This window comes from Helianthus annuus, chromosome 14, assembly GCF_002127325.2.
Source record: "Helianthus annuus cultivar XRQ/B chromosome 14, HanXRQr2.0-SUNRISE, whole genome shotgun sequence".
NCBI lineage: Eukaryota > Viridiplantae > Streptophyta > Magnoliopsida > Asterales > Asteraceae > Helianthus > Helianthus annuus.
This window is the reverse complement of record NC_035446.2, coordinates 166,034,607-166,057,261: the sequence shown is the minus strand read 5'-3', so window position 1 is coordinate 166,057,261 and position 22,655 is coordinate 166,034,607. Positions and strand designations below refer to the sequence as shown.

Sequence of the window (22,655 nt, the reverse complement as noted above, 5' to 3'; positions counted from 1 at the left end):
AAGGGTGTGGTCATGACCTAAATATTTTTTTTTAATTTGTTTTTGTCTTAAAATCAAGTAGGAGGGTCATGGTTGTCATTGTTTAATCCACGCGAACCACCATCATTTAATTGGGGGGGGGGGGGGGGTAGCGCATGAATGAATAATGGTCCTATATGACAAATCATGACCCAACCATGACCTCCATATCCCTTAGCCAATAGAAATCAACCAAAACCACTAAAATCGCTGAAGACCTTCCACTTCAAATTCGAAGAAGGATGTAGCTTTTCTCGACGCTATTTCTGGTTGTGATTTGAAGCTTTTCTCGATAGCTAATACCCTTTGGAATTGTGATTCAACAAAGCGTTTCTATTCGATTCTAAGAAAAGAACTTGAACCCACCTTTAGAATAGATTTATCATTGGTTTCGATTTTAAAATTCATATTGTCTTGTTGAGATCTCCCATTGAATACATAAAACACAAGTAGAAGTTCTGCTTAGATTCATTTAGTGAGAGCGTAGAAGCACCTTATGCCTACTTGGCATGGCAAGCTTTTTTCACATTTCACATTGACCATAACACATAACGTTATAGGACAAAAATCAAGAAAAAGGGCGGTCTTGCATTCTTTCAGATAGAGTACAAAGTATTTTAAAGAACTAGTAACGTTCCATGTAAAAAACAAAAATCTTTCATACCAAATGGTCAACACAACTAATACAAAAACAATTAAAGTGCCAGCAGCAACAATCACCATACTCTTCTTCCCTACAGCTGCACACACAAAGGTTACTTATAACGTCAGCCAAAACCTCAAGCAAGAATTGTCGTTGAAAAGCAAAAAACAGAACTTGAAAATAACAAAAGCATCAATTACCCACCGCTTATCGCAATAATATGATATAATAATAAAAAAATCAAATAAATGATCACTATTTATATACACAAAAACTTCAAACATGTATAAACTAAATGCATTCCGCCTAACTACATGATCAAGTAGCATGTATCAAATCAAGAAACGAGAGAGAAAACAAGAAAGTTAAATGTCTATAATATACTTAGATATGTTTATGAACATCATATGTTGAACAATGATAAATGATCTAAGCATCTAAAAGACTTCGAGAGTGATCATGATACAGAACTGTTTCTAACTGTTGTTTACTAGACATGTGACACCACCTAACATTACATTACATGACGTAGAACACAAATGCCATACAAAAATTAGAAACTTCAATTCTAAACCTACAGCTTTTTAACATCTATAGTCGTCAGCGACATAATCAAAACAGCTTCTTGTACGTTGTATGTTTGGCTACAAGTCATCTAAACAAGCATTTAGTATGCATTTTCAAATGACATATTGCAACATAAATAGTCAAAACCAAATGAACCCCTAATTAATTAAAACTAAAGCTAACAAGAAATTCTGCATATGCCTCTCAACAATATAAAAACTCATTGCAAAAAAAAAATCCCATAACAAAAAACAACAAATAGATAAAAATAATAATACCTTAAATGTTGCTTGGGTACATGAACACTCTAACCCTAGACCCCTGTAAAACAAAAAACAATAACATGAACACAGCATAAAACAAGCAAAACACATCCAATCATTTAAACTTGATATATTAATTACCATAGATTTGGGAGGAAGATTAGACTTGAACTTAGCACGAACAACACCAGTGTTACCATGAGGTCTAGTAACTTTCCCCCAAATGCACCGATAATGTGATCCATTCTTCTTCACCTTAGCTTTGTATACGTACGCCATACGTTTCCCTTGGTACCAGCATACCTCCTCCTTCGTGTTCACTCCTTCGATTTGAATCAATGATGTGTTTGGATACTGGTTTGACTTTGACCTAATTGACGACAGTAAAACAAAATCAACAAATGTCAGATTTCAATTTCAATATCGGTAATCAATTAATCAAAATGTAATTGTAATTTTAGTTTGATTGTACCTTTTGTAACCGAGAATCGTTCCTCTGGTGTAGAGTCTGAAATTGAACAAATAAAATGTGGCAAAATAAAAGTGAGTTTTATATATGTTTGAATGTGAAATTGAGATTAGGGTTTGTAGAAAGGGATTATATATAATACCTGACGCGTTCTCCTTGACGACCCTTCACCATTTTGGTTGAGCAGATACTTACCGACCGCCGGTGCTGCTGATGAAGAAGATGCAATAAACCCTAGATCGCCTAAGTGACGACTAATAAGGAGTATTTATATGTGTGGATTGTTTTGGACTAGGGCCTGGGATTGTTATTATATTATGGGCCTGAAGATGGTTGCTTTTAGTTCATTAAAGAGGTACTACTTCTTAGCCCAAACTTATCTTCTAATGACAGAGAATCTAGGATGGGCAAATCAGGTTTTTTTTTATACCCGGAACCGGTTCCTACCCAGGGGCGGACTTATGTACAAGTTATGGGTTCCCGGGAACCCATTCGGTTTTTAATTTTTAGTGTAAATATGTATAGTAAACTAAAAAGGAACCCATAAATAAAATATAAGGGGAACCCATAAACCAAAAGCTTTGGTGGTTTACTGGTTAATGCGCTTCCTTGTTTCGTTGACACCCGGGTTCGAATCCCGTATTAGGTGTTTTTTAAGATTTTATTTCGTTTTTTTTTTCCTTTAATGAAAAACCCATCTAGGGTTACACTCACACAAAAGAAAACGCAATAGAAGTAAAGAACAGAGAAGTCGCAGTGCAGAACAAGAAAACACCGGCTCCACCCTCCCCCTCACCCTCTCCGGCGACCACCTCCTCTCCTCCGGCCTTCCTTCTTCGGCGTCGTTCATCTCCGGCAACCGTCCTCCTTCAGCCGTGGTTCTTCAATCTTCACAAGCCGTGGTTCTTTTAATCTTCACATGTGTGTTAATATTTAACTTGTTTTGTATTTTTGAGGTTTTAGTGTTATTTCTAGTATTAATATTTTACTTGTTTGATGTTAATAATAATGTTAAATTGTAAGATAGCTTGAATCTGAATGAACTATTTTGATGGTTTAAATTGTTTTCATAAGCTTGAATTGTTTCAAATTTAGTTCCCTCTCCCTGCCCATTGAAGAAACAAAAGCAGAACCCCACACAGCCACACCATTACCCCAAAATCAATAGCCCCTTCTTCATTGTGACCTCCACCGTCGTCCAACTCCGGGCAGCCACCACCCCAAAATCAATAGCCCCTTTGTATATTAGTGGAAGAGTAAAAGGCTTAAACTGGATCTTGTGGACACAATAGATGATGAGGCTTTTCTAGCAGGAATACTATCAAAACTTGTTGCCTAGGTCTCAGTACTTAAGGAATGACCTTATAAAAAATACATTTAAATTAAGGTCATACCTAGACCCATCAAATGAAAATGTTAATAGACTGAGATTTAACATGGCTATTAGATGGAAATTGATGTAATTTTGTTTAGTCGAACGAAACCGCTTAAGAATATCTTAGCTAATAAGCAATAGAAATGCTTTAGTCAGATGCTCTTGTAATATATGCATATCTTTTCATCTTTTTGTGCTTCCTTTTCATCTATAAAAGTTCAGAGTGTCGTTTTGTTTTGTGACTAGTTCAGAATAATGTTTTGTTTATAGATTTTTCGAAACCCAAACTAAAATAACCATTAAATATAAGGTTCTGACACGAGACTCAAACTCGTTAGGAAAAAGTCTATCACAAATTAATTTAGTCATAAAGGTAAACAAATGTGTTTTTTAGAGACTTAAGTTGAAGAAATGTGTTTTTTAGAGACTTAAGTTGAAGAAATGTGTTTTTTAGAGACTTAAGTTGAAGAAATGTGTTTTTTTAGAGACGGAGATAGATGATGGGATGAGAATGTTTTAAAGTATCATACGGAAAAAATGACTTTAGTGATAAAGTCCGACCCGACCCGACCCGACCCGGACGGAAATTCTAATGTCAAGTTGATGGAAATTAGAGCACCTAAAAAGTGAACCCAGTGTAAAAAAATCTTGGATCCGCCACTGTTCCTACACGTACTCGGTTCTTGACTGAGGTTGAATGGAACCAATTCTTGTAGGAACCGGTTCCAGTTACTACCCGGTTTTAAACCAAAAATACCAGAAGTGATTCTAACTGATTCCGGGTAGAGTGTAACCGGTTCCTCGAGGAACCGATTCCTTCGGGTAACTTACAGAATAAGCTGCAAACACATGTTGGAATCGATTCCAACGGCTATAATGCTGTTAGGAATCGATTTCTGGCCAATTAAAATCGGTTTCAAGTATGTATATACATATCACCATTAAAAATAAGTTACACCTACTCAAAAAATACATAAATCGGTTTCAAGTTACACCTTCTAATCTATATCTTCAAAGCTCGTTATGGCGTTCAACGATGAAGTAGTCATGGTTTTGTAAACTAAATGAAACCCCCAAGTTTGGAAGCATTTTGATGGCACTTTGTGCTTAATGACCGATAGCCGTGAGATGGCATGGTGCAAAGGTTGCGGCAAGTTCATGAAGGCAATGGCGAACTCGACGCTTAAAAACACACCGACCGTCATTGTACGGTTACAAAGGCTACGGCGAAGAAAAGTGAAGTCGGTGAAGCATCCGGAACCGGTTCTCGTAGGTTTAGTGTGTTTATGTAATGTTGGGGGTTTAGTGTGTTTTATGTTAATGTAATGTTTAGTGTCATGTAACCGGTTTTATTTTAATGTAATGTAATATTTGGTTGAAATGAAACGGCTAGGAATCGATTCCACCGTAACATTGTCTACAAATTTAATGCAGCGGGTCTAAGTTGGGTACAGAGGAACCGGTTCCGGGTAGGAACCGGGTACGTATCAATTTTTTTATAAAAAGTGGAACCGGGTAAGAACCTACGGATGTTTTAACCCGGTCGGGTCTGACGGGTCGAGTTTGGAACCGGTTATTATGCCCATCTCTAAGAGAATCTCACGTGTAAACTCACCCTGCTCGGAGCTCTATCTAAGGTCGACTACGCGACCGCCATGAGACTATGTCCGCTGATGTGTGGGAACCGGATGGAATCTGTAAACCCTTGCCCCCGTCAAGTTCGAACCCGGGATTGAAGCCCTGATTCGTCCCTTTACCCAGATTCCTTCGAAAATGGTCCAAGCGGGAATCGAACATGTGTTTCCACTAGGGAGGGCATGTCTTTTGACCACTGGGAAACGAGAAGATCGTATATTTTTTTTTGTTAAAATAAAATTAGTCTTTTGTTAAAATGGATACGTGATTTTATGTATGTATCTTATTTTATATAACGTATCAGTATTAATGTGTTTTCATACATATTAGTTTAAGGGGTTGTTTGGTAACTTCTGAATAGTTAAGTGCTGAACCAGTAAGAAGTCTGAACCATTAAGAGTCTCATTAAAAGCTAAACAAACAGCCCCTAATTCTAATATTAATGGGTTAACTTTACATTTATGTCACATCATCAAACATCCCACACGTAGTGTTAGCTAGCAATAATTCAATATATTATTAATGGATCCTGTGTTTTCTTTCTGCGACGGAAACGACAACACAATATTTTAATGTTATTTTATTATTTTTGTAAAAATAATGTTAAAAGAGGGGATGGTTAATCATGCATCATGTGATGGCGTTGATAGCCGAAAGACAACGGGGTACATGCACTAATCAGCATTTGTCTCAATTGTTGAGTGTTATGTGCCTTATGTATAAGGCTTGATGCAAAACTACTATCGGGGGTCTCACTGGAAGCAACCTCTCTATTCCTACGAGGTAGAGATAAGACTATCTACATCCTACCCTTTTCAGACCCTACCTTAGTTTTGCTATTGATGAGATTTACTGAGTATGATAATGATGATAATGATAATGGTAGAATAAAAAAAATTAAGTAAAGTAGAGATTGGGACATTATGTTTACCAAAATTCGTTAGGTATAATACACTTGGAACATTAAGTATTTTCATAATTCTCTCTGATTCAGTCAGAATCCATGTAATAGAAATTTAAGGAAAAATTGAGAGAGACCATCTTTAGAAAAAGAAGAAAAAAAAAAGAGAAAAGTAGTTATCTATTATATCCACCTTCTTCTTCATGAAATCAAACCTTTGAAAAATTCAAAACTCCATGCATACATTCAAAAAACACATCAATTTTCCGTTTAAAAATTGATCCCCATATAATGCCATCATCTAGCATAAACATAGGCAACAAGAATAACACCTTGCCCATATCAACAAGAAAAAAAACTATTGCCCATTCAACAGGATCCTTGCCGGAAATTGGTGGTGGCGGGGGCGGTGGTTATTTTAACAAACATTATCGCCTTCACCACCGATGGCAAGTGCCCATAGACGGTTGTTACGTCATATGCAGAAGAACGATTTCTCTATTAATATGTATAAGGCCGCGAAAGAATAAGATCAACTGCATTCTAACCGTGTTGATGTTAATAATGGTTATTGTAATGTTTATGAAGTATCTACACATGATTAGGCTTAATAACGAAATGCCCACCGACGAAGATCATATTGTTATCAGGCGTCAAATTCTTTCGGAAACAAACACCGATTATGCACAGGTTAATTTCGGTTGAGAAGTCCTTTTATTTCTCTCGCGGTTTATGGGATATTGAAGTCATTTTTCTTGACAGGAGTCTAATATATGGAGAAATCCTGTAAGCGATGAACACCATGGATGCATTGATCGTTTAACTAACGAAACAAGTATGCAAACTAATCTCGGCTCATATGTTTTTCTAGACGATTGTAATCGATTCGCTTATTACCAAATTTGCAAGTTTTTTAATCTCAGGAAATCGAAGTGCTCCAACGAATGGTTATATCCTAGTTCAAGCAAATGGTGGGTTGAACCAAATGAAAATGGGGGTTAGCATTGTTCCAAATAACATATAACAAAACAATCAAGTATGAGATCATTGGAAAAATCATCACAATGTGAATCTTGACCGACGAGTTTGATAAAATAGCCAAAACATCATTTGATTTTCTTATTATTTTGTTTGGTGGGACCCCTGGCGTAACAACATGGATAGGGCTGGCAATAGGTAACCTGCTAAAACACGATAACAGAAAAGTACACCCTGTGATTTTTTACATTTTTAAAAATAATCAAAATTTGAAAGTTAGGATCCATTATTTCTCATTCTAGGTGCATAAAATATAGAACTGTCTTATAGACATTGAATATAAAGTAATTAAACAAGTCGTATTCATGTTTAAAATTTTTGTTATTTGCGTTATCAGATACCTGTTAAACCTGCTAAGACACGATTTGCCAGCCCTAAACATGGATCTTCTGCGCTAGGCAAGATTCTACCGTGCCAATATCAGAAAATGGTGAAGAATCTAGCGCACAAGAGTGGTTTAGTTGCGTCAGGATTGATATATGTTGCGCCAAGGACATGTATCAGGCGCCGCTAGATTGAAAATTTATCGAAGTCAAACCTATTTTGTCAAACTCATTGGTCAAAATGGCCATTTTGGTGATTTTCCTGAGATAAAATCTTATAAGTTTTTATCATATTATTACAGATAAGTGACATGGTAGCAATTGCAAAACTCATGGATGCTACATTGGTTCTTCCAACTTTAGATCACAAATCATTTTGGACTGATCCAAGGTGCTATAAAAGATATTCATCAAAAAAATAGAATACATCATAGCCAGTGGCGGCGAAGCTTGAATTTTTTTACAAGGGGGTCGAAAACGTATATACCTAAAAATTTCTATAGAACCGGGGGGTCGAAAACATATATACCAAAAAATTTCTATACGAAAAATACATATATAACACTACTGGCCGAAAAGTTCGGGGGGTCGGGCGCCCCTCCCGGCCCCTTCAAAGCGTCGCCCTTGATCATAGCAAAAACTTTTCATTGTTTTTTTTTCTTTCTGAAACTGATTTGTTTCCAGTGATTTTAAAGATATATTTGACGTCAAGCATTTCAAGACGACCCTCCAAGATGACATTGATATAGTCGAATCTCTTCCATCACATCTTGCAGAAGTCGAACCCCACCAAAAGGATCCGATTTCATGGTCAAAGGCACGTATAGTATATACATGATCAAGAACTTATAGTTAAGGAATTGTCGGTTTTCATGCTCAATAGATCAATCTTTTCATGCAGCCCAGTTACTACCAAGGTGAGATTCTTTCACTACTGAAGCAACACAAAGTGGTCAACTTTCTTCATACTGATTCGCGGCTCGCTAACAATGACATCCCGGATTCCATCCAAAAGATCAGGTGTCGAACCATGTATGAGGCTCTAAAAGGCATAAACAAGATTAATGAGCTTGCAAGAAAGCTAGTTAGTAGACTAAAACAAAACAATGACCATTATCTTGCTCTCCATTTGAGGTATTTAAACTTACATTATAGTTCTCTTCAAAAAGAGAAAATCACTAAAATAGTATCTGACCGTGACAAAATAGCCTTTACTTTCTTTTTACTAAGGGGCTGTTTGGCAATATCTGAATGGTTAAGTGCTGAACCACCAGTAAGAGGTCTGAACCGTTCAAAGGCAAATGTCTGACCAATTCAGATTAGAGGTCTTAACCATTCAGACTCTGTATAAATCTTAACCATTCAGAGGCAAATGTCTGAAACTCTGAACCATTCAGACATCTGCTAGTGAAACAAACAGTCTGAACCATTAAGTAACAGATTCTACCTATTGCAACAAATTCTCTTGAAAACCATGATTTGATTGGTGAGGCCAATGGCACAACAACATGGATCTGTTGCACTAGGATTGGAATCTGTTGTGCCAAGAGACAATTGTCAAACACTGGTTGATTATAAAATTTTGAAAGTTAATCACATTGGTTACGATAGCCATTTTGGTGATTTTCCGCTTCAGGAATCTATGTTTTTATTATATGTGTTTTCTGAAATAAAAATAAAAAACTTCGTAGATACGAAAAGGATATTCTAGCTTTCACCGGCTGCACACATGACCTCTCACAAAAAGAGGCCGACGAGATTACATCACTGAGATACAGTGTAAAGCATTGGAAGGTAAAAAAGATCAAAAGCACACAAAAACGAGAACAAGGAAACTGTCCTATGACCCCTCGTGAAGCCGCTATATTTCTCCAAGCTATGGGGTTTCCTTCGAGTACAAAGATTTATATAGTTGCGGGTGAGATCTATGGAGAGCACGGGCTTGACGAATTTAAGGAAAAGTATATGAATGTTTATACGCATTCGACTTTAGCAACTGAAGATGAATTGAAGCCTTTTAAAGACTTGCAAAATCAGCTTGCCGCATTAGATTACGCATTAGCACTTGCGAGCGATGTTTTTGTGTATACTTATGATGGGAACATGGCTAAGGCTATCTGTGGCCATCGGATGTTTAAAGGGTTTCGGAAAACAATATATCCCCACAAGTAAGTTATATATACCAAATGATATGAAAATTGATTTAACAAAAACCGATTTTTGACGTCTATAAATGCTATATGGTGCAGAAGAAAGTTTGTGAAGATGCTGGATGAATTGGACAACGGGCGTTTGACTTGGGACGAGTTCGCGTTGCAAGTCAAGAAAGTGCATGCAAATAGAACAAGCAGACCGAGGCGTAGACTGGGTGGAGTTAAGCCAAAACGCGAGGAGAACTTTTATGCTAATCCATACCCTGGTTGTATATGTGAGAATAGATAGATTAGATTGTAGAAAGAAACAAGTAATGAGAAAAAGAACACGAAATGCTCACTTGCAAAGTGTCGAAGGAAGGTTGGAAAACGGATGCAAAGTGGAATTGGGATATAAGAGGAAAGAAACTAAAAAATATGCAACATCAAGTATTTTGGGTTCAGTAGTAAGGTTCTTATTTTTATATATTTGGTATAATATAAAGTTTTATGACACACGCTACTACAAAACTGGGAACGTTAGAGTCGTAAGTTGTGAGAGAACATGGTAGTCGCTAAAACGGTAGGTAGTTGGTATACAAAAACCTTCATAAAAGTCATGGCTCTTTGATCCAAAGAAGCATCATAAAGTCCTTCACTAAACACCCGTCGTTGGTTTTTCCTGTCGTAAAATTCCATAGCAAATGTCATATGCCGTAAAATCTGATGAGTGGTGACGTTTCTCTCACGGCCAAAACGTCATAAAGGCATTGCAAAACGGTTTTAACACGGTTAAATTATCTAATATGTTGAAAAAGATTAGTTTGCCCACAATAGGCTGCTGGCAAATAAAGATATATTAGAAATCAAACATATTTTGTAATCTCCATCGTGCAAATCAAAACAAAATCGGATCGATACCCTAGTCTGGAAAACAAGCATCGGGTAGAAAAGTATTTCTGATCATAAAACAAGCTAAGAAATCTGTACAACAGAAATCACAAGTTACATATCAGCAAAAATGTGATAAGTATTGGAGTGAACAACAATAAGCCGCAAGGCAGCAACGCTAGCTGCAACGGCCATGAGACCAAAGAAAGAAACATTGAGCCAATGCCATGACTTTTGTAAAGAATTCATCTTCTGTTTCTTGGCCACTAGGTACATATGATTTGCAAGAATAAACGTAAGCGGGAATGTGCTGATTGCCCCCGTTAAACTCATGAAGTCTCCAAGAAACGGCAACGCCGCTGATACAAAAGTGGTGATAATAATGTAACCCCCTCTAACCATGATTCGGAACGACAAGTTTCTAAACCTCAATGCACTTCCTTTTATTCCATATGCAGTGTCCAGATACTCGTACATTGGGCTTGCAAATATCTACAAACAAACAAATCAGAAATCGCGTTTGATATGTTGTACGGTGTATGACGTGTTGTAACAATGTAACTAGTGTAATACGTAGAATATTACGTGCAAAGCGATAACTGACTGTAAAAAGGCGGATATGTTGGCAAACGTTTTCACCCAAACCGGACCATTAACACTGTTGAGCAAATAAGAAGATGCACCGTTCCCGTAAGCCCAGTAACCTATGAAGACAACGGCGTATAGTGGCAAAACCCCAACGGAAAACTGGAAGTAAAGAGCCTTCATCATGTTACTAACAACTGGCGGTCTCACTGTTGCCTAAAACATAGAAAACATCATTCATCTTTATAACAGATTCGTAAGCGGTTTCTGAATCTTACCTGTATTTCTGGGAGCATTCCTGTGTTGAATGCAAACACAAGACTTGCAGAAGCACCAATGGTTGTAAAGATCTTGCTTGTGTGTGTTCCTGGAATGCTATAGTCCCTAGGTGGAGCTTTAATTCCTGTAAATAATTCATAAAAAACAGTTCGAGCTGAAGGAAATCATTAAAGGTTAGGGATAATCGATGATACCATCGCGTAGAGACAGGGAAATGGCTGTAACAATATATACTAGACTTAAGAATGTCGAAACGCCGAGCCAAATTCTTAAAGCCGACAGATGAGGGATACAAATTGCAAAAAGGCCACAAGTGAACCCTGCAATTGCAATGAAGTATGGGAGCTTCATGGCATTGTCATCCCTGAAAGTTATATAAATCGCCTGCAAGATCATATCGACAAAGTTAACAGACAAAGAACAAGTAAAGATGTGATGGTATCTAGGGGTGTAAACGAGCCAACCTGAGTCGCCTAAGCTCAAGCTAGGCTCGTTAACTTACTCGAGCTCAAGCCAGGCTCAGGCTCAGGCTCAGGTTGTCTTTTATTCATTGATTAATTTATATACATTTATATATATTTTTATATAAATTTACAATTAAAAGTTTTATGTATAACATAATATGTATTATTAGAAAGTTTAAAATACAAAAGTCTCTTATCGTGCGACGGTACGCGACCAACAAAATAACGTGCGTAATTATAATATAACATGCGTAATTAGGGTAAAACCCAACCTATGCGTGATTTGTGTTTTGACCATGCGTGATTTCTTCTTCATGCGTAATTAGGGTTTGAAATTTATAAGGTGTGTAATTTACAAATGAACATGCGTAATTAAGTCACGTACCGTCACACGTTAAAGAGTTATTGTGCGTTATATATTATTTAGTTATATTGTCATAATATTATACATAACAATTGTTATATATATAATAAATAGTGTCGTTTTGGCTCACAAGCTAGGTCAAGCTCGGGCTTGTTTATTAAATAAGCATATTTTTAGGCTCAAACTCATTTAAGCTAGGCTCAGTTCCAGATTTTAGCGAGCCAATCTCAAGTAGCTCACGAGCTTGGTTCATTTACATCCCAATGGTATCAATGTATCATCCCTACCTTTAGAGCCTGACCAGACAACATAATATAACCGACGTTAATCATGAAAAGATTGACATACTGCAACACCCAAGTAAGAGAATAAGCTTTTGGGCCTGCAATTAATCAGTTCTGTCATATATAAGCTTTGTTGTGAAGAATGTATAAGTTGCAAAATATGTTGTTTAGTGATTACCATACACAAAGCCTGCAAGGTCTCTATATCTGATATGTCTTTTCCCACCAAACTCATGGAGCTTTGCAATTAGAATGTTAGCATAGAGTGATATGAAGGTAGCTAAAATTAAACCCACTACACCACCTACCCAACCAAGCGGAACCATAACCGCACCCGAATATCCCAACACGTATGCACTGTTGATACCCGTTGTAAGAACAAAGCCCGCTTGAAACCACGAGTCTAGATGATCAAAAAAAAAAAAAAACAAGTGGATTAACAAACAATATATGATTCTGAAGCCAGGATAACTGAATAGAAAAGTACCACTGCTGATCTTATGAGCTGTTTCGGGAACTTCAATGGCTAATTCATTGTAGATATTCAAGGGACCACCCGGAGTGGCGTCATCTTTTTCGACTTCCATGATTATTCGTCAGTTTTTCTTGAATTGATAACAGTTTTTTCAGTTCCAATACGTTCTCAAAAGAAGACGGAGATGGAGATTAGGAAGGTGTGATTCATGATTCCCTAAAATGTGTGATAGGATAAAACCACACTAAGCAAAGGATAATATGTGTGTATGTATGTATGGATGAACACAACACATAATTATTAATAATTCTCGATATAAAATTACGGGTTTGTGTGTGTGTTTATGGAAATCGAAATCATATGGGGAACAGAACGAACTTAACGAGATTGCAGCCTGAAATATCGAAACAGCTGATCTTTTCTTTGTTTCCGTTTTTCCAATTTTATCGAAATTTAATTTTTTGCCATTAATTAAAGAATCCTTAATATTTTAATTTAAATGCAGAACGTGTAACATAGCATGATACTAAAAACGAAAATGATCATTTTGATGGATCTTCTTTAAATGGTCATTTGATCAACTTTTTGAACAACTTATTGTGAAGGATCTTGCTTTAACGGCAAATTTGGATTACTGACGGACCAATTGAGTATCATCGTGCCACTAGCGGAACCACCCGATCATATCCATCTCCACTAGGCACCCGATCTTATATTGGTTAAGTTGATAAAAATGGCAGAGTTCTTAAATTTAGGCTTAGGACTTGAAAGGCAACATATATAGTATGTTATGCATTAAGCACACTCTATAAATGCTTTTTTCCGGCTATCTTACAACCTTCTCTCCTTTATATTATGCATCTTTTCCACCGTCCATCTTACAACCTTCTCTACGTTATATCAGTTATGTGTTTTTTCCACGTCATAGATACTTTTCTTTCCCTCTATCTCACAACCTTCTCTCATTCACATCAGTTGTCTTTTCCTTCTCACCCATCACATAACCAACTAAATACCCTCTATCTCACAACCTTCTCTCCTTCACATCAGTTGTCTTTTCCTTCTCACCCGTTACATAACCAACTAAATAAAAATTTATTTAAAAAATCAGGTGGAATGAAATGATTGTTAATGAAGAATGAGTTGAACTCGGATGCTCGATTATTTCAATAACCCCTCCCCGAAAACTCGTGGTACCAAAACACAAGGGTTTGTGTTTCAATCGGTACCCAAGTGCCGCCTTAGATTTTGCTACTGTACCGAAACCCAAATTTGCTCCATGTCGGGTTGCCTAATGAGTGTACTATGAATATTGTCCGTTGGGGATCGTGACCACCTGCGTGGTGTTGCCGCACGGTGCCACACGCCACGTCGAATCCCACAATGCTATAGGAGATGTCTAATGTATGCCCTTACATACTTGTAATTAACAAATATCAAGAATTAAACATTGTTCTATGCACTCATGACTTAGTAGTCTAGCGGTAATGCGTTTGCTTCCAATAAGACGGATATGTGGTAAATAAAAAAAATAAAAGCAATGTTCTGTGCATTAAAATCTCAACAATAATATAGCCTGGGTATAGGGGTGAGCAAGAAAACCGAAATAACCGAACCGTAACCGAATAACCGAAATAACCGAACCGAAAAAACCGAACCGAAACAAAAACCGTCGGTTCGGTTTTCGGATATTTAATAACCGAAAATTTCGGTTCGGTTTTCGGATAAACTTTTTCAATAACCGAAAAAAACCGAACCGAACCGATAAGTTACAATCCATATATTTTTATGTTTAAGTTTAAATTGTTTAAGTGTTTAACCCAATGCTAGTAGAAAATGTTAATTTTATTCTTGAATGTTAAGTGTTTATAATAAAAACATTATAACTGAAATGATTTATTATTACCCATAAGATATAACAAAATTTAATATAAAAATTAAATTTAATAAAAACTTTGAAGAAACATAAAAAAAAGATTAGAAGGTTAGGTTTATATATAAACAATATTAATTAAAGAGGTTAACTATAATAACTTAAATATAAACATATAAAAAGATTGTTATAATATAAATTATACTTTTTTATTTTTTGAATCTTATATAATTTTGTTCCAAAGACCGAGATAACCGAAAAACCGAACCGAACCGACGTAAAAACCGAAAAACCGAAACCGAAAAAAACCGAAACCGAACGGTTTTTAAAACCCAAAAACCGACATTTCGGTTTCGGTTTTGATTTTACCCAAAAACCGAACCGAACCGAACCGTGCACACCCCTACCTGGGTATATAAATTAAACTAGGGATGAGCATATCGGTATCCGATACCGAACCGATACCGATACCGCCTAATACCGATCCCGAATTTCACCCAAACTAGGTACCGATACCGATACCGAAACATGTCGGTTAGGTATCGGTACGGTATGGTATCGGTATTATACCGTATTTTGAGGGTTGGTATCGGTATAATACCGATACCGTACCATAGCGATACCGAAAACGCCAAAAAGTGGATACCGATCGGGATACCGATCGGGATCGGGATCGGTACGGGATCAGTATGGGATCGGTATTCGGTGGCATATGCTAATCCCTAAATTAAACACTAACTAATTATACATATCCACATAAACTTAATGTTTTCACTGGACTATCTAATTAATGATTAAAACAAGATTTTTCAACTAAATATCTTATTACAAACAACTAAAAAAATTTATCAGGCAAGCATTCAACTATATGTTAGCATTAAAAGGAACATGTCCCATACAACACATGATGGTAAATTGAAACACAAATATCCTTAGTGTCTTACAACATTACTTATCAAATGCCTTACAAGTTCAAAAACAACAAGAAACATGTTTGTTGATTCCCAGATGGCAAATTACAACACACACCTCATCAAATTCAAGATTTACCAGACCATCTCTTCACTTCCTACCAGCTACATTCTTCCCTTCAAGCACATCTATCTTTTCATACTTAAACTCACCAGCGTGATCGCAAATGTCCCCTTCAACTTTTCGCCTATCAACAACATACGACCACACAAACAACATAACCAAAGCCACCAACGCTCCACAACCCATAGCCAACACAAACCCGGAAACCAAACCACCTTCTTTCTTCGAATCCCGCACACTCGAAAACCCTTCCGGATTAACCGGAATCGAATGCACCCATTTCGGAAAATCCTTAACTTCCAAACTCCACGAGTACACAAACGTAACCTCCTCCTGCTCCTCATACTTAAAAGATACCAAACCCAACAAAACCTCTTCACCTTTCAAAATTTCCCCCAAATCCAGACGATAAGAAATCAACGGTTCAACCGGCTTCGGATCACCTAATCTACTTACCCTAACATCTAGCCGTTTTAAAATCGCACGATAATCAATCCAAGATGATAATTTCACCCCACCCTCCAACACATTACTAATTTTCGAAACATTGCTAACCCTAGAAGATAATATTGTACATACATTGGCATAAAACTCGATACCCAGTAATCTATTAGCATCTAAAACCTCAAACGACAAGTTTGTAGCGAACTTAGAAGGAATGATTACCAGTGCAAGGTTGTTACCGATTTGGAAAGTGAAGTGTGAAGATAAGGAGGTTGAAGAGTTGAAGATGAAAGGGGGGGTATTGGGTAAGATAACGCCGTAACTTGAGGGCGTTGGGTAGTTGAGTTGAACGGCGGCGTCTGCATCTCCTCCGGTGAAGTGAGCGTCTGCTGCTACGAGTGTTTTGGATGGGGAGTTGAGGTTTGGAAATTGGAGTGAGATTGAGAAGGTGGGGTTTGGAGAGAGGGATAGAAGGCTAAGAAGGGTTATGATAAGAACCGAGAACCGGGACATTGTCGTCGTCGATGGTGATTTTGTGGAGGATCTTGGTTTCTTGATGTTGAATTGGTAAAGTTTACTTACAGACAAGAAGCAAGCTTGGGTTGAGAGAATGAGAGAGGACATATGTTGTACTTTGTGCATTAAGGAGTGTACTGCTGTCCGTTGGGAGTTGTATGCTTTTTTTGGAACCTGTATTTTAGTTTTTTTTTTTTTTTTTTTTTTTTTGTGAATTATTTGCGAATTGTCTTGACTGGGTCTACGTTAGAGAGCTCATTCGCACAATAGATCCCTAATTTAAATTCTTGAATGAGAAACTCCTATCATCCAGACTCGAACCTGAGATCTGAAGAGGAAAACTCACACGGGCCCACCGTAGGTGGAACTTAAATACCTGTGGTGACCACTAGAGCACTAGTGATGCTTACTGTATTTTAGTTAACATAATCTTGTTTCATACACCATGGTATTTTACATAAGGCCAGCGGGTGTGGCATATCGTCTCTGGCCACATCACCACTTTTAGCGCGCCTTAGTGCCTCTTACCTACCCTCTGCGCGCCAAAGGGGGCACCTTCGATCCTCCGCCAGCCCAGTAACAAGCGCTATTAAATATGCATGTGGGACACATTTCTTTTCCACCAATCACATTTCCCTCTTTTTTTATTTCCTTTTTTCTTTTTCTTTTTTTTATATTGTTTAGAGTTAATTCTCAAAATCGTCCCTGAGGTTTGGACACGTTTGCCATTTTCGTCCAAAATAACACCTTTGAACCAAATTGCCCCCAAGGTTTGTAACTTTTTGCCATTTTCATCCAAACCACTAACTTAGTTTATTTTTTCTGTTAAGTTGAGAATATTTGGATGAAACTGGCAAATATAAAACCACAGGGACGATTTTGGCAATTTACTCAAACCCTTTTTAATTTATTTTATTTAATTATTTTCGTTACATATATAATAAAAAAGAATATACATGGAGTTTTTAGAAAAAAAATTAATAGTTTTGTCACATAATTTTTATAAATTTTCATCCAAATCACTAACTCAATTTATTTTTTCTATTAGGGTGAAGGATGTTTTAAATTTTATAAATTAAGACAGAAATTAATTTATAGCTTCTTTATATAAATCAGTTTTAGAAAGAGAAAACGTCATTGGTGTGTAACACATAACAATCGATTATAACTTTTAGTATTTATCAGTTGTAGAGATAGAAAAAAATTGTAAAACCTTACATATTTTTTAAATGTGTTGAGCACCTAGGAAATATGTTGGTAGAAATAAAATATTTATTTAATTAAGATTATGAGGGTTACTAACTAATATTTATTCTGAGTGGCCCGAGTAAAGAAACTTTTGGTTCATAGCATTATAATTACAATTTGGTGGGTAATTTTAAGGTTTGGTAACGATATATTGTTTGATAGGGGGCACTGGCTTCTGTTTTTCCTTAGAGCGAATTTAAAAGAGTAGAAGATAAATTACAAACTTGGTACATATGATAAGATTTTTTTATTTGACCTTTTTTAATAAGGTCACCAACATTTTAGTTTTATAAAATTTAGAGATTTAAGTAGATTTTATTTTTATAAGCCTGATCTATATAAAAAGTTAGAAATTAATTTCTGTCTTAGTTTATAAACATCATTCGCCTTAATAGAAAAATTAACTTAGTTAGTGGTTGGATGAAAATTTATAAAAATTATGTGACAAAGCTATTATTTTTTTCATATAAAAATTGCATGTATATTCTTTTTTACTATATATGTAACAAAATTATTTTAATAAAAGAAATTTAAAAGAGTTTGAGTAAATTGCCAAAATCATCCCTGTGGTTTTATATTTGCCAGTTTCATCCAAATATCCTCAACTTAATAGAAAAAATAAACGAAGTTAGTGGTTTGGATGAAAATGGCAAAAAGTTACAAACGTTGGGGGCAATTTGATACAAAAGTGTCATTTTGGACGAAAATGGCAAACATGCCCAAACCTCAGGGACGATTTTGGCAATTAACTCTATTGTTTAAAAGGACTTTAAACCATTGCAAAGATTTAAAAGAAAAGGGCTTTAAAGCCCCCCATATGAGGTGGTACCTAGATGAAGCTGATGTGGCGTGATAAAGCCACCAAAAGCTTTAAACCACACCCTCTAGTTTAATACAACTATATAAATTTGACGTTAACTTTTCTTTGTCTAGACAAAAAGTAAACACCGATTTACTATAGTAAACAAGTGTTTGTTGAGAAAATCTGTTGTTTTTCGAAATTTCTTTTTTTTTAATTATTTATATCTTAAATATTACATATATATATATAGTGAAAGTGTAAAATACAATATTGCTTAACGTACGAGCGTACGCTGTGAAATTACGCATGTTGTAAAATTCAAAACCCTAATCACGCATTTTGAAAAACCATAATCACGCATGTTATACTTATGTAATGAAGCATGTTATAATTATGTAATGAAACATATTATGGTTTGAACATGTGTGATTATGTCTTTTCAACATGCGTGATTATGGTTTTTCAAGATGCGTGATTAGGGTTTGGAGTTTACAACGTGCGTAATTTCACAGCGTACGCTTGCACGTTAAATAATATTGTACGTTGGTCGGCCTCTGTAAAAAAATTATATAATTACACTTTTAACCCAAAGCTACTTTGGTTTTAACTTTTAACTCAAAAGCTTTTTGTCTTTGCCAATTTAACCTCACAACTTTTTTACTTTCAACTTTGGTACACTACACTTTTCATAATTCACAAAATGTTTGTTTTACGTTTTGTTCTAAATTTTGCAAGTTAACACGGCGTAACGTTTGTGTGTGGTTCAACGTTTTTACGTTTTGTTTTACACTTTATTCTAAATTTTGAGAGTTAATATTACGCAACGTGCGTGTGTGGTTCAACGTTTTTATGGCCATCTATTTTTTCCCGTTAGATAGGTTCATCGCGACGCGCGGGTCCTAATTGACTTAGTTATTATTTTCTATGTTTTCTGTTTCGGTATAATTCTTCGTATTAACACGTTGCAACTTCAGTGTTGATGGTCGCTGGTGGTGTTGTGGCATTGATGCTATTGTCATGGTTTTACGCACCCACTGCAACGCGGAGGGGCTTAATACTAATTGCATAATATTTATTAAAGATTATTATTTATCATATAGTATTTATTATTTCTATATTTTAAATATCTACTTTTTGTATTATTATTTATGATATATATCTATCTATACTTTCTATAAAGGAGAAATCTCAATGACATAAGAAAAGCTGATGTGTTAGCAGGAGAGGGTGTCCAACAACGATTTTCTTATCTCTTTATTACATCATAAAGCCTAATATTAAAAGACTTTAAAATTTAAAGTTGGCCCACATTTAGATTCCAAAGGTCTGCCCATTCAAAATCTCATACGAACCACTGTCCATTCAAGCCACTGTAATCAAAACCATTGCCCATTCAAAGGTCTGTTCATTCAAACGAATGTAACCAAACCACTGTAACCAAACCACTGATGATTAAAAATTCAAACTTCAAAACCTCTGACGATTCAATATTATGGCTCCAAATTCAAGATTACAGTGGCTCCAGATATATAACATATCATCTTCTTCAATCAATTACTCTTTCTAATCAAGATCTTCTCCAATTCAAATTCTGGCTCCACATTCAAAATTCAAAATGCAAACCATATTCAAATTCTATAAATAAGACATAATTATCTGGCTGCACATTCAAATCTCTCTCGCTGATATCTGCAAGTGTCTCTCTCTCTCTCTCTCAAATGCATCTTTCTCGACTCTCGTGATTTAGCCGCTATTCTCTGATTACACAATTTTGTTCGAATGTTTGATGATTCTGTTTACATGTTATCGTTCCGGTATCATTGTGCCAACATCGTCGTATCAATGATGTTGGCCATCACACATCAACCTTTCAATGTCGAATGGGCAATATAATTGTTGCAACATCATGAAAAGTTGCATGTGTTACATTCTTTGATGGGAGAGTTGCAACTTCGACCGACGATATGTATCTTCTATCGTGAAAAAGTCAATTGTGCTACACCAGTTGAGAAAAGGCCTTTCCATTTTAGGTTTGTTTCTTATTTTTTATTAACTGTTAAGAGGCATGTTTATATTATTAAAATGAACTACTACAGAGAAAAATATTGAATTTAATGAAATATTTATAAAGTATTACACGCTAGGGTTAACACTTGCTAAGATTTCGTAGACTCTAGCCTTTCTCCATGTGATTTCAGGCTCTCTTTTTAATTTCAGGTCAGTTAGCATGTTGCAGATTTTCTGATCCTGTTCTAGAAGTTGTGTAAGAAACTCTTCTGCATTCTTCTGGAAGTCTGATGGAGGAGAGTGGAGGACTTCATCGAGCATGCTATGCCGTTCCAGGTTTTGTTTTTATTAGTGTTGTTGATTATGTCGACTTTCCTGTTTACTTCTTGGTTTGTTCTTTGTTCTTTGAGTGACCACATCGAGAATTGTGTTTTAAGATCGCTGGTGTCTGACCAGTGGTAGAAACTGAACTTTGCCATGTAGATTTTTTGTAGGTTTTCTGATTTGGAACTATTTTTGACAGAAAGTGATTTGTAGGACGAGTTGTTGATGTTTTGAATCAAAACTAATCATCGGTTTTTATAGAGTTTAAAAAACGCGTTTACATGGAAAATGAATCGTTTAATTGTAATTTTCATAATCTGCTTTTGTTCTTTGAATTTCGATATTTTATCCCTTGGGTTTCTTGGTATTTAATTTTACAGTTTTCCCATAAAAGTTGGGGTTTTGAAAAGGTTTTTGCATTAAAAGACTGCTGTTTTGAATTTTACATTAATATGTTTATATATATTAAATCTACACGTTTTCATAATTACAAAGTTCAATATATAAACTCATAGTCACTTCACCTGTTTTTTTATCACATTTTCCTAAGAAGATATCATACTTTCAGGAAAGTCGAGTTATATAGTTTATTCAAATGACCTCATTCACAGATGCAAAATCGGATGATTTCAAGCAGCGTTTTGTCAGGCAAATCGAGGAACAGGTGTATGAAGACAGGGCTACTTTTCAAGAGTTGAAGAGATGTTTTGATGCATTGCAGGTTGGCCTTTCACTAGAGAACAGGTTTCCAGAGATCTTATGTGCATGCCTTCAACTTCCGTTCGTGAGCTTTGCGTTATTAGTAATATAGAGTGCGGTGATAGAGACGTGGAGTTCATGGCGATGCTGAAGGACATACATCGAGAGGTTCAGCAATCGATGGAGTTGAAGCTAAAGTTTCTTCATTCTTGTTGTTATTCTTAGATTTGAACTTTAATGTTGTTCAGTATGTGATGTAATTATTGGACTTTTAATGTCATGAATAAATGAATAAATTTTAAACTTATGAATCTATGTTGCCTTTTAGTTTTACTTATTTAGTTTTTTAGTTTGATTTAGTTTAATTGTTGGTAAGTCAACAGAAGTTTAATAATATGAAGTGTTGGTTTGATGGCGAAGAGATAATGTTGATGTTGTATTGTGTCTGAACATCTGTTTGGTAAGTCAATAGAGGTTTAATAGTATCAACGGTTGGTTTGATGGTTAACAGATTATGTTGATGTTGAATTCTGTCTGAACATCTGCTTGGTAAGTCAACAAAGGTTTAATAGCATCAGGGGTTGGTTTGATGGGTGAACAGATGAGTGCAAAGATAAAACAAAGGTTCAGAATTTGATCATTGATAGTAGTTTTTTGAAGAATCTGCTGATGATGAAACAACTGTGTATGCTAACGACTGTTTGATTTACCACTGCTGACTAAATGACATAAATTTAAATAGTATTAATCTTTGTTGTCGCATCTTCATTTTAATTATTTCAGTCATTCCTAACAGTGGTTGCGCTAATAGTAGATGTTAGACTTACCACTGTTGAGTTACACTAATTGAAAACAACTGTTTTTGAAACTTAGGCTTGCCTAAAAACACATCCACTGCTAAATGATACCGTCTGTTATCATAATTTCTGTTTTTCCTAATGACTGTTCATTTACTATAGTGCTGACTGCTGACTGTCATGCATTATGATAATAGAGGTTCT

At 35.9% G+C, this 22,655-nt stretch overlaps 4 protein-coding genes across 5 annotated transcripts; 1 reads left to right on the top strand and 3 right to left on the bottom strand.

Moving 5' to 3' along the window:
* Window positions 1–584: 584 nt before the first annotated feature.
* On the bottom strand, window positions 585–2,253 carry LOC110904821 (60S ribosomal protein L35a-1). 2 transcript variants are annotated; one of them, XM_022150691.2, is made up of 5 exons: window positions 2,103–2,253; window positions 1,964–1,999; window positions 1,633–1,861; window positions 1,507–1,549; window positions 585–758 (listed from the first exon to the last, which is right to left on the bottom strand). In XM_022150691.2, exons 1-4 carry the CDS (start codon window positions 2,132–2,134, stop codon window positions 1,508–1,510), a joined length of 339 nt encoding a protein of 112 aa, XP_022006383.1. In that variant the 5' UTR covers window positions 2,135–2,253; the 3' UTR covers window positions 585–758; window position 1,507. The 2 variants fall into 2 exon arrangements, with proteins under 2 accessions (XP_022006383.1, XP_022006384.1); XM_022150692.2 differs by having other exon boundaries at window positions 585–752.
* Window positions 2,254–4,445: 2,192 nt separating this feature from the next.
* LOC110906243 (O-fucosyltransferase 19-like) lies at window positions 4,446–9,674 on the top strand. The gene is made up of 9 exons (XM_022151440.2): window positions 4,446–4,604; window positions 6,460–6,561; window positions 6,634–6,706; window positions 6,795–6,868; window positions 7,535–7,623; window positions 7,917–8,049; window positions 8,134–8,366; window positions 8,924–9,400; window positions 9,482–9,674. Exons 1-9 carry the CDS (start codon window positions 4,446–4,448, stop codon window positions 9,672–9,674), a joined length of 1,533 nt encoding a protein of 510 aa, XP_022007132.2.
* A 652-nt stretch (window positions 9,675–10,326) lies between these two features.
* LOC110907791 (proline transporter 3) lies at window positions 10,327–12,818 on the bottom strand. Its single transcript, XM_022152720.1, has 7 exons — window positions 12,719–12,818; window positions 12,410–12,634; window positions 12,235–12,329; window positions 11,314–11,503; window positions 11,119–11,243; window positions 10,841–11,056; window positions 10,327–10,747 (listed from the first exon to the last, which is right to left on the bottom strand). The coding sequence occupies exons 1-7, from the start codon at window positions 12,816–12,818 to the stop codon at window positions 10,370–10,372; spliced, it is 1,329 nt and encodes a 442-aa protein (XP_022008412.1). The 3' UTR covers window positions 10,327–10,369.
* A 2,823-nt stretch (window positions 12,819–15,641) lies between these two features.
* LOC110904823 (L-type lectin-domain containing receptor kinase S.4) lies at window positions 15,642–16,571 on the bottom strand. The gene has a single exon (XM_022150693.2). The coding sequence runs from the start codon at window positions 16,569–16,571 to the stop codon at window positions 15,642–15,644; it is 930 nt and encodes a 309-aa protein (XP_022006385.2).
* Between the last annotated feature and the right edge of the window lie 6,084 nt (window positions 16,572–22,655).

What these genes read in the sequence shown, in the direction of transcription:
- LOC110904821 (XM_022150691.2), bottom strand. Translation starts at nt 2,134, where the DNA reads ATGGTGAAGGGTCGTCAAGGAGAACGCGTCAG. An exon ending in CGTCAAGGAGAACGCGTCAG is followed by an intron (nt 2,000 to 2,102) that starts GTATTATATATA and finishes GTTCAATTTCAG; the next exon opens with ACTCTACACCAGAGGAACGA. An exon ending in ATCTTCCTCCCAAATCTATG is followed by an intron (nt 1,550 to 1,632) that starts GTAATTAATATA and finishes TTTGTTTTACAG; the next exon opens with GGGTCTAGGGTTAGAGTGTT.
- LOC110906243 (XM_022151440.2), top strand. Translation starts at nt 4,446, where the DNA reads ATGACCGATAGCCGTGAGATGGCATGGTGCAAAGGTTGCGGCAAGTTC. An exon ending in AGCATCCGGAACCGGTTCTC is followed by an intron (nt 4,605 to 6,459) that starts GTAGGTTTAGTG and finishes ATGTTTATGAAG; the next exon opens with TATCTACACATGATTAGGCT. An exon ending in TGAACCAAATGAAAATGGGG is followed by an intron (nt 6,869 to 7,534) that starts GTTAGCATTGTT and finishes ATATTATTACAG; the next exon opens with ATAAGTGACATGGTAGCAAT.
- LOC110907791 (XM_022152720.1), bottom strand. Translation starts at nt 12,818, where the DNA reads ATGGAAGTCGAAAAAGATGACGCCACTCCGGGTGGTCCCTTGAATATC. An exon ending in TTCCCTGTCTCTACGCGATG is followed by an intron (nt 11,244 to 11,313) that starts GTATCATCGATT and finishes AATTATTTACAG; the next exon opens with GAATTAAAGCTCCACCTAGG. An exon ending in AGTCAGTTATCGCTTTGCAC is followed by an intron (nt 10,748 to 10,840) that starts GTAATATTCTAC and finishes GTTTGTTTGTAG; the next exon opens with ATATTTGCAAGCCCAATGTA.
- LOC110904823 (XM_022150693.2), bottom strand. Translation starts at nt 16,571, where the DNA reads ATGTCCCGGTTCTCGGTTCTTATCATAACCCTTCTTAGCCTTCTATCC.